At 37.2% G+C, this 11,150-nt stretch overlaps 1 protein-coding gene across 1 annotated transcript; it reads left to right on the top strand.

Annotated features, from left to right (window-relative positions):
- Positions 1 to 2,503: 2,503 nt before the first annotated feature.
- On the top strand, positions 2,504 to 9,719 carry LOC146320985 (uncharacterized). Its single transcript, XM_084727698.1, has 7 exons — positions 2,504 to 2,592; positions 3,055 to 3,141; positions 3,467 to 3,568; positions 5,118 to 6,623; positions 6,735 to 6,877; positions 7,895 to 8,004; positions 9,505 to 9,719. The coding sequence occupies exons 2-7, from the start codon at positions 3,069 to 3,071 to the stop codon at positions 9,635 to 9,637; spliced, it is 2,067 nt and encodes a 688-aa protein (XP_084583824.1). The 5' UTR covers positions 2,504 to 2,592; positions 3,055 to 3,068; the 3' UTR covers positions 9,638 to 9,719.
- Positions 9,720 to 11,150: the final 1,431 nt, after the last annotated feature.

The following is an 11,150-nucleotide window of genomic DNA, read 5'->3' as shown; positions in this document are numbered from 1 at the left end:
CTGGTCAGAAATGCACCACAAAGATACCAGGACATCAAATACTGACATTTAGGGCTGGTGAAGCATCCTGAGAACAGCAAAATGAGAAAAATATATAATATATAATACAGGCAGACACACTGACTACACACTTGTAGTGAGTCATAACTGATGATTGAAAGGGATCGTGTCTTTTTTTAAAGAAAATATTGCATATTATACCTTTAACCTGTAGAGAATGTAAAATAGCAGGAGCAGGGAGTCAGATGCATTCATCATATGGATTCTTGGAGCTTGTGTGACATTACACTGCCACCTACTGATCAGTCAGGGTGTGTGAAGCTTTTCAGTTCAGCCTTCATTAAGATTCTGTGCAGTGATGTGGTTGCAGCATGACGCCATAGCAGATAAAAAGTGGTAAATGGTGATAACAACTCGTAGTTTCAGGCAGCCTGTGGCAGGGAAAACACTGAAGTCAAGAACACAAAGAGTGATTACTCTCTGAAAGCATCACATAGGTTTTTTCTCGAAAACACAATTTGCTCACAGGGATTGCAGCTAAATAGGTGTAGCTTCCACCACATTCAGTGAGCTGAGTGCACACATGTGGGCTGGTGGACCACAACATTCACTTTCAGAATGAACAATGTCCTTTATTTTTGTTACCAGTGTACCATCTGACAAAAACATCAGGAAAGAGGTCATGACCCAGATTCTCCCTGTTGGGACTGACACCTGAAGAGATAGAGGGAAGGAGTCGAAAGTATTTACCCCAAATTTCTGTAACAGTATATGTAGTCTTTAACATTGACATTAACATTAACAAAGTCTAACCCCACCAAAAACTATACAAAAACTATGGGGTATACTGTATATAAAACAGAACAAATGGCACACTAATTTAGGCTTGAAAAAAAAAATGAAAGGGACAGTTCAGGCAAAAATGAAAATTCAGTCATTATCTACTCACCGTCATGTCAACTGAAGGTTGGGATTATTTTGTTAGTCCACAAAACACTGCTGGAGTTTCACAGGAAAACAGTGTTGCAGAATCTCCCAAACAATGGAAGTGAATGGTGACCAGTTTTCAAATGAGAAAAAAAAACAACCGAAAAAAAGAAGAAATTCCTTCATGCTGCTCATCTGGTGTAATCCAAGTCTCCTAAAGCCCCCACACTACATGCCGTTTGCTTGCGTGCATGATTGTGGCTCCATCTACAGGGAAGATTTAGGCTTAAAAACATGGTGTAAATAACATTTTTTAGTTTTATTTTTTAGTTTTTCAATTTGAAATCCAGTCACCGTTCACCGTAATTGTTTGGGAGGTTCTGCAGCACGGTTTCCAGCAGCGTTTTGTGGACATTTATGAAATGTACACTGCCTGGACCAAAAAAAGTCACTACCTGGATTTAACCAAGCAAATAGGGACGATTCGTAGCAAGGGTTGTCAAAGGCAACTGGACTTGATAGAGTTCTTGTGGACGTTTTGCCTCTCATCCAAGAAGCTTCTTCAGTTCTGACTGACTGTGGTCGTGGAAAAGATGTTACTCTGTTTCACAACAGTCAAATTATTGACCCGCATCAAGCAAAGAAAACTTAGGAGACTAATGAAAATACTAAAACTGGGTTAAGAACTGTCCAACACATTATTAAAACCTGGAAGGATAGTGGTGAACCTTCATCTTCAGGGAATAAATGTGGTCAGAAAATAATCTTGAATGATCGTGATCGGTGATCATTTAAACGCTTGGTGAAATAAAATCATAAAAAATCAACAGTAGAACTCACAGCTATGTTTAATAGTGAAAGTAAGAGTGTTTCCACACACATATTGTGAGGTGAACTCAAGGGATTGAGACTAAACATGTGGAGCCTTAAGAAAACCACTTATCAGTGAGACTGATCAGAAAAAGGCTTCAATTTGCTATGGAGCATAAAGATTGGACTCTGGAGCAAACATGCTTCAAACGACTCACAGCGACTGCTTTAGGACTGCTTCTGAATCTCTTTCAGTTTTTCCCTGTGACAAGTCAAGTGTATTCATACTCTTTTGCACATGTGCCAAAACATTTGCAATTTGCTCAAATAAATGAGACATTAAAATCGGATATGAAGAGCAAACTAAACGTTCAGAGACTTGAACTGTAAACTGCATTAGCGCACAGAATGCAAGGACCCGATGAACAAGAGGACTGTAAATTAATAAGTATTACAATAGTTCAGTTCATCTGTGCTGTACATACAGTGTATAAATCTGAAAAGGGAACAGAAAGCACTGATAATGAAAGTCTGCAGCCTGACAGAGACCAACATGTCTGTGATGACTGCACTTTGCTGATGAACTTTCGTTTGTTCCTTCGAGTAATTTTGTCCGAAAGTTGCCTGAAATCTGGGCTGAACATTTGTGTTTTTCACACCAATCAGAGTTAAATTTAAGTCAAACATTTGATGACAGGGGCAAAAGGAGCTTCTCCTTTCCTGCACTATAAATAACACTGCATGAACATACTGTACATTCATTTTTGCTTTGTGTTAGTTATAAATCAGTAGCAGCATCTTAATGTGAATGCAGCTGTGCTGATTCTGACTTCTTTTTACCCTCTCTGATCTGAGGTAAGTGCATATTTAAAGACTACTCCTTACTTAGATTACTGAATATCATTCTGCACGTAAATGTTTTGCAGATTCAACTAATTCACCTTCACTGCAATTTAATTTTAAATATTTGTATAGATTATCGTTCCAGTAACATTAAATGTTCTCATTAAAACTCAAATACTTTGATTACCTCAAGCGAGTTTAATTTTGTTCCAGAGGCAAACCACAAATGAGATTATAGATTTTGGTTCAGTGCTTGCAAATAATTTAAAGCCGTCTTTACATTACTAGAAAAGTTTGTACCGATTAAATAAGATTTTAATGTAAATTTCACATCTTACCAAACTTCATACATAAATAAAACTTTGTCAAGTACAAGTAAGGATAAAGAATTAATTGGCGCTTACTTACAGTACACATATTTGAAAAGAGTGTAGAAGTCTAATGACTAACTTTGTGTCTGTCTCCTCTAACCAGAGAACATCATTAGAATGGATTGGATGGAAATTGATGATGGTATAAATACAAATCAGAAACTCAAAGAGGAAAGCCACACTACCAAAGGTACAGTATGAACCTGAAAACATATGGAAAAACAGAATATTAAGAATGTTAGCTTCATCTAATACAGTTCTATAAATTATTATATAATAATACAGTGTATAAATTTGGAAACTAAACTGTTGTTCAATCAAAATTTTGGCCTTAAATCTTCAAACAAAAAAATCATTTGAGCTTGTCTGTATAAATAGTTCATTAAAGCTTTTATATTTAGGTTTCTAAAGAACTAGAGTGGTGTTTCTGTCTCAGGGGAGAATCTGGTAAAGATTAAAGCCAGTCTGAGAAGTTCAAAATGTTTTGTAAAATGTTTTCTTACTTTTTGATTTAGCAGATTGTCAGAGGAGAAAGCAGCCCTCTAGATGTGCGACTGTGTGTCTCGGATTACTCTGCGTCCTTCTGTTGGCCGGTAATGTTGGGCAGATTATCTACTGTAAGTGATTTGTTTATTATCAGTAAAAAATATAACGTGCAAATCCCGATTCCAAAATAGTTGACATAAAAACAGAATGTAATGATTTCCAAATCCTTTTTGGACATATACTCAAAACTTAAAAAACCTTTTCAAAACTTAATTGTTTTTTGAATTTGATGCCTACAACATATTCCAAAAAAGTTGTGACAGGAGCATGTTTACTACTGTGATACATCACCTTTTCTTCTAACAACTATCAGTAATCATTTGTGAACCGAGGACAAATTCTTTCCCATTCTTGCTTGACATTTGACTCCAGGTGCTCAACAGTCCGGGGTCTCTGTTGTTGTATTTTGTGCGTCATAATGCACCACACATTTTAAATGGAAGACAAGTCTGGACTGCAGGCAGGACAGTCTAGTACCTTAACTCTTTTACTACAAAGACACACCATAGGAACATGTACACAATTTGTGTTGGCATCGTCTTCCTGAAATAAGCAGGGACGTCTCTGAAAAAGACATCTGGATGGCAGCATATGTTGCTCCAGAACTCCAGTTACTCATGATGCCATGGGCACTAACACACCCCCATACCATCACAGATGCTGTCTTTGTACATCAGCGCTGGTAACAATCTGGATGGTCCTCCTCTTTAGACGGAAGGGCCCAGCATTCACCATTTCCAAAAAAAATGTAAAACTTTTACACTTTGCGTCAGTCCGTCTCAGATGAGCTCGGGCCCAGAGACGTCTGCAGTGTTTCTGCATGTTGTTGATATATGTCTTTCTCTTTGCATGGTAGAGTCTTAACCTGCATTGCAGATACAGCAACAAACTGTGTTTACTGACAACAGTTTTCTGAAGTGTTCCTGAGCCCATGCATTTGTATCCTTTATACAGTTATATCAGTTTTTCATGCAGTGCGCCCTGGGAGATCAAATGTCATAGGAATTCAGTGTTGATTTGCCACCTTGTCCATTACGTGCAGAGATTTCTCCAAACTCTGTGAGTCTTTTTTTTTTTTTTGATATTATGGATTGTAGATGGTGAAATTCCTTGCAAAAAAAAGAATCCCTGCAATTGAGCTCTGAGAAAACTGTAAAACTCTTTTTTTCACAAAGAGGTGAACCTCGCCTCATCCTTGAACCCCCTCAAGGATGTCTCTTTAATACCCAGTCATGATACTGACATCTATTGCCAATACCTGTCAAACGTTTCAAACAACTTTCCCAGTCTTTTGTTGTGCATTTGTGTGCATTTACAATGTATGTATTGTGTTCATTAATTTTGGATATTAAAAGTCTTGTCTTTGTACTGTATTAAGTTGAAGAACAACCTGAAAATAATTTGCAAATAATTCTCTTGACATCGCATTGCATTTTATATGACATCCCAGCTATTCTGGAATTGGGTTTTGTATTTGGCAACTGCTACATTCTCTTTGCCATTTGAGAAATCAGATGCAGCCGATGTTGTAGATAATTATTTGAAATACAGACAATTATGAGAAAAAACCCAACAGTAAGCAAATATTTGATTTTTTTTTTTTTTTTTTGCATTTCACAGATGAGATAATCAGCCGTATCATGTCAGCAGAGCCGACGCTGGCCAGTAACAACACTGAAGGAGATCGACTGCAGAACAGCTGTGATGAGAGAAAAGAGTTGGAGTCCAGACTGAGAAGCCTGACTACAGAAAGAGACCAGCTGCAGCAAAGTTACAATGCTGAAAGAGACCAGTTCAATGTCAGTTTCAACAATCTGAAAAACGAGAAGGACCGGTTACAAGCAAGTTACAACACCTTAAAACAAGAGAGCGATCAGTTACAGACAAGCTATAATGACATGCAGAGGAATCTTGAGGGGTTAAAGACTCATCATAATAATCTGACAGCTAGTAAAGACCAGCTACAGGCCGAGTGTGGTAACCTGCAAAGAGAAAATGATGAGTTACAGGGGAATTACTCTACACTGAAGGGAGCAAAGGGCCAGTTGCAAAGGAGTTACAATCAATTGAATATCAGTAAAATCCAACTTCAGATCAGCTACAGTTCATTGTCAAAAGAGAAAGAACAATTACAAACTAGTTATAACTCTCTACAGATGGAAAAGGACCAACTGCAGACCAATTATGGTCACCTGCAAAGAGAGGATAATGGGTTACAGACTTTGTTTCATCAGCTACAGGGGAATTACTCTTCACTGAAGAGGGACAAGGACCAGTTACAAAGAAGCTACGATGCACAGAGTAGAAGTAAAAATCAGCTGCAGATAAACTTCAATTCATTGCAGAGAGAAAAAGAAATATTGCAAACTAGTTACAATACTCTACAGAGGGGGAAAGAGCAGCTACAGACCAGAAACAGCGGCTTGCAACACGAAAAGGATCAGTTACAGATTTTGTTTAATCAGCTACAGGGGAATTACTCTTCACTACAGAGGGACAAGGACCAGTTACAAAGAAACTACAATTCACAGAGTAGAAGTAAAAATCAACTTCAGATCAACTACAATTCACTGCAGAGAGAAAAAGAAAACTTGCAAACTAGTTACAATACTCTACAAAGGGGGAAAGAGCAGCTACAGACCAGAAACAGCGGCTTGCAACGAGAAAAGGATCAGTTACAGACTGTGTTTAATCAGCTACAGGGGAATTACTCTTCACTACAGAGGGACAAGGACCAGTTACAAAGAAACTACAATTCACAGAGTATAGGTAAAAATCAGCTGCAGATAAACTTCAATTCATTGCAGAGAGAAAAAGAAATATTGCAAACTAGTTACAATACTCTACAGAGGGGGAAAGAGCAGCTACAGACCAGAAACAGCGGCTTGCAACGAGAAAAGGATCAGTTACAGACTGTGTTTAATCAGCTACAGGGGAATTACTCTTCACTACAGAGGGACAAGGACCAGTTACAAAGAAACTACAATTCACAGAGTAGAAGTAAAAGTCTACTTCAGATCAACTACTATTCACTGCAGAGAGAAAAAGAAAAATTGCAAACTAGTTATAATACTCTACAGGGGGAAAAGGAGCTGCTACAGGAGAAGGTCAACAAATTAAAAAGAAGTAAGATGTTTATCATAAAGGTTTAATTCATTTAGTGGACAGTTTTGGCCAGTATTTTGGTATTCTTAGCCTTTTTGTGACATTTTGTCCCTCCATGTTCTCACTTCGCAGCTGTGACCTGTCCATTTGGCTGGTTGAAGTTTGACATCAGCTGCTACTATGTTTCAACTTTTAGATATTCCTGGACATCAAGCAAAGCATACTGCATCACCAAGGGTGCAAATCTGGTCATCATAAACAGCAGGGATGAACAGGTAAGAAAGAACGTGACGTAATGTAATTATGGTAACCCCAAACACGGTCTTATTAAACCTACCCAAACTGCAGCCATTTCACATGTGAACCACGTGTTAAAAGAGGTTTCTTGGAAATGCCTCGTACAGCCGCTAAAGGCTACCATGTCTGCCTGCATGAGACACTGAGGGACGATGACAAAGTGTTGGTATGTGACGAGTTGGGATGAAAACGGGTTGAAAAAGCAGAGGCAAAAATTATGTCGACAGGTTTCCGAAATGTGCCATAAACTGCACAAATTGCAAAAGTAGTGAGTGAAAAATGTTCAATATTCCAAGAAAAAAAAAATGTGTAATAACATTTTTGTGATTTTGATTCTGAGACACAAGCATACTGGTTATGACTTAGATGGCCTCATCACTGTAAAATCTACACAATCACAAACATTTCCTCCCAAAAATCATGATCCAGTTACATAATCCACAGACCTTGTTGTGTGCAGTTTCATGTAGTTCCAGTAGGTTCTACTGCAGAAAGAAAGTAGTTCCAACACATAAGTGCTCACAATAAGGTGTGTGGATTATCTTGATTAACCGGGTCATGACTTTTTTAAAGAGATGCTAGTTTGGTGCTTTGAGCATCACAAGCTGAGTGCCATTTACTCCCATTATATTGGAGAGAAACCAGACATCTTCAAAACTCTGCAACTCACACCAAAAAAATCTAGATGGATAAATTACACTACACACCATGGGAAAAATATGTATTTTTAACTTGATGGGTGGACTATTGCATTAAGTGTTTTAGTGCATAATGCAAACTGCAAATGGGAAAAAAATTAAGATGGATGGATGAAGGAACCGAAGGAAACTGAGTGATAGTTCTCTGCTTTATTTATCTTTGAAAAACAGATGGTATTAATTGGACGTCTGAAGCAGACATGACCAGTGGAAACCAAACAAGAGTGTGACTGTTTCAGTTATATTTTATTTTATTTCTTAAATAATTCTTGTCTTCTCCATGTGCGACACTAACAGGCAATGATAAACGGATTGCTGGCCACAGGTGACAAAGCCTGGATCGGTCTACATGACAGACATGAAGAGGGGACTTGGAATTGGGTGGATGGGACTGCAGTCACCACAACGTAAGTTTTAACTACCAGACTGAATCTCATTGGATCATGATATTAGAAGACAGTACAGTTTTTATTTACTGTAGTCAGGAACTCTGCTGCTCTGTAATACTCAATTTATTCCACAGTTTGGATCTTTTTATTGTATTTTTGAAGTATATCAGTAATTTGTAAAATAAGTAACAGGTAAAACAGGATGTGATGAATTAGCGGTATGGGCGATATGAGGAGCCACAGTTGCACATAATGACAGCTTTTCTATTTCTGTTGGGAACTTTGTTGATGCAACACAATCTGTTAAATTGCAGTTTTTCTTTTCTTATATGGTGATAGAGCATATCTCTATGCAAGCACCACAATTTCATAATTACTAGAGTGGCTATAACTGGTCATTTTAACCTTTGACTTCTCTTATCGCTCATGATAAATAACAGAAATAAGAGATAAATACCAGACAAAGAACTTAATGCATGTAATCTCTTAGTTTAACTTTTTAAAAAGTGAAATAATACCAAAATGTACATTTTGTAAAATGTATTTATATATTTATCAATATGCAAGCCACCAGGTGTAGTAAACTGTAATGACTGTATATATTCACAGCAGTATTTTTCTGTAGGATAAGAACCATCAGTGATCTGATTCAAATTTTAGATTAATCTAGAATCACTGTGTGAAACAGTTAAATGTATTTTATACAATTATAAATATGTTATTTTAATAAAAACAAATTTCCCCTGAGAACCATCTCAAAAAATAATCATAGCCTATAGAAAGTAAAAAATAAAACAACAACAAAATTTGGAATCATTGCTATTTATAATAAGTCAAGGTACTTTTTTCAACATTTGAGAGCTTTAACGCAACAATTCAGAGAGTTATAGTTGCTGAGACAAAAAATGTTACAACTGTCCCTGGCCTCCCCTACTTTTATTTATTTATTTGAGTCTAATTAATTAATAATTTGTATTTTCATGTCAGTAAATTGGAAATCAAGACCACTATATATGTAACAAACTTATTGCACATGTAAATTTGAAAACGGTCAACATGACCTGGCTGTTCAAGTGTTAAAGGGATAGTTCACACAATAATGAAAATTCAGTCATTATCTACTCACCCTCATGCCAACTGAAGGTCGGTTTAGTTTTTTAGTCCATGAAACACTGCTGGAGTTTCACAGGAAGTAACAGCGTGTGAACAGCATGTCGGGGCTTTTGGAGACTTGGATTACACCAGACGAGCAGTGTCGAGGTTTTTTATAATTTTTTCCGGTTGCGTTTCTTTCCATTTGAAAACTGATCACCATTCATTTCAGTTGTTCATGACATTGTACAACACTGTCTTCCTGTGAAACTCCAGCAGTGTTTTGTGGACTGAAAAACTAAACCAACTGTCAGCTGACATGAAAGTGAGTAGATGATGACTGAATTATCATTTTTGGGTGAACCATCCCTTTAAGCCCTTAAAGGGTTTAAAAAGCATTTATCTTGCTGTCATCTTGTACACCAGGTACTGGCAGGAGGACCAGCCCAACAGCTTCCTTGGGGAGCAGGACTGTGTGGAAATAGTGAAGACATCAGGAGTGGGAGAATGGACTGATAAAGACTGTTCTGTGAAACAGAAGTTTGTCTGTGAAAAATAAGATCACACTGATTTACACAGTTAATGATGGTGCGTGGCTCTGGACTGTTGTTCAAATGTGTATCTTAAATGTTTAAACAGATCAACCCTAAAAACAAAAGTACATATTTTTCCTCTGGCTTGTAGTGCTGTTTATCCATCTATAGTGTTTTGGTGTGAGTTGCAGAGTTTAGGAGACATCAGCCATAGAGATTTCTGCCTACTCTCCAATATAATGGCACTAGTCCTGTGTTGCTCAAGAAACTCTCAGAACTTGTTGTGAACAGTTTCATATAGGAACTACTCTCTCTCTGCGGTGGAGGTATTTTCTGTCTAATAGAGAGAAAATAACTCCTACATGAAACTGCTGGGTCATGATTTTTGGAACAAGACACTGTTTTTGAACTTTTCAAATGTAATTTTTTGGTGCTTTGAGCACGACATGCTGGGTGCCCTTTAGTCCCATTTTAATGGGGAGAAGGCAGACACCTTTACTGCCGATATCTCCCTCTAAAATCTGCAACTCACAGCAAAAAAATCTAGATGGATAAATAGCACTACAGGCCAGGGGGGAAATGTGTGTTTTTGATTTTGGGGTGTACTATCCCTTTAAGTGTGTTAATATTTTAATCATTAACTGTCAACAAACCAATGAAAAGTCCAATACCAATAATCCTATCTTAATCTTATACACCTTTAAAGGATCAGTTCACCCAACTTGCAATCAAACATGCAACCAAACACAGTTCCATGCCTCCAGTGGCATCTCGCCATCTACAAAGGTTTGGTTTCACTTGTCAAGTTTTGAGATGTCCATCTCAGCCTGCACTACAGTACAAGGAAGATGAAAGGAATTTACATTTGTGGTTTTAACAGCACTGGAAAAAAAAATGCCAAGAGCAATGTCTGTAATCAGAAACAATGTCCCTGTCTTTCTGTCTAATCCACGGAAAACTGTCAGTTTTTAACTTTTCTTTAACAAACACAGGACGCGGCAGGAAATATACACAAGTGGGCTTTGCACCCATTGTTGACTTATACATTTCCATTTAAATGGGCACATATTTAGTTTATATACTATGTATCTTTATATATTAGATTTCATGATTTTGCACAGGTATATTATGATGCAGAACATTGTTAATCATTTTATAATTGTACTACTTAGCTGATGATTTTGATGTTTTGGAACAGAATATGTATTATTAATTTACTGGACCACTCTGTGATCATTAAATGATATACAGTACATCAATCGCTATATTTTCCCCCAAAAAAATCCACTGTACTGGAGGTGTGTGTGCAATTAGCTGGCCCTGGTATGTAAATGGAAACCTTCTATTCTGTTGAAAAAATACAAAATAAATAAATAAACAAAAATCCAAAAACAGATTTTTGCTATCAATATCTAGTGTAGCATTCGGTGCCCTTTGGCATAGCTTTAGATGTGTTTGCAAATTTCCTTCTGTGTGCTTTATGAATATGTATGAAAATAAATGTATATTACAAAAGTGCATGCTTTGCCTTGGTGATAT

Source organism: Lutjanus erythropterus, chromosome 9 (assembly GCF_056507025.1).
Source record: "Lutjanus erythropterus isolate fLutEry1 chromosome 9, fLutEry1.hap2, whole genome shotgun sequence".
NCBI classification, from domain to species: domain Eukaryota; kingdom Metazoa; phylum Chordata; class Actinopteri; order Lutjaniformes; family Lutjanidae; genus Lutjanus; species Lutjanus erythropterus.
This window is presented reverse-complemented; position numbering and strand designations above follow the sequence as displayed.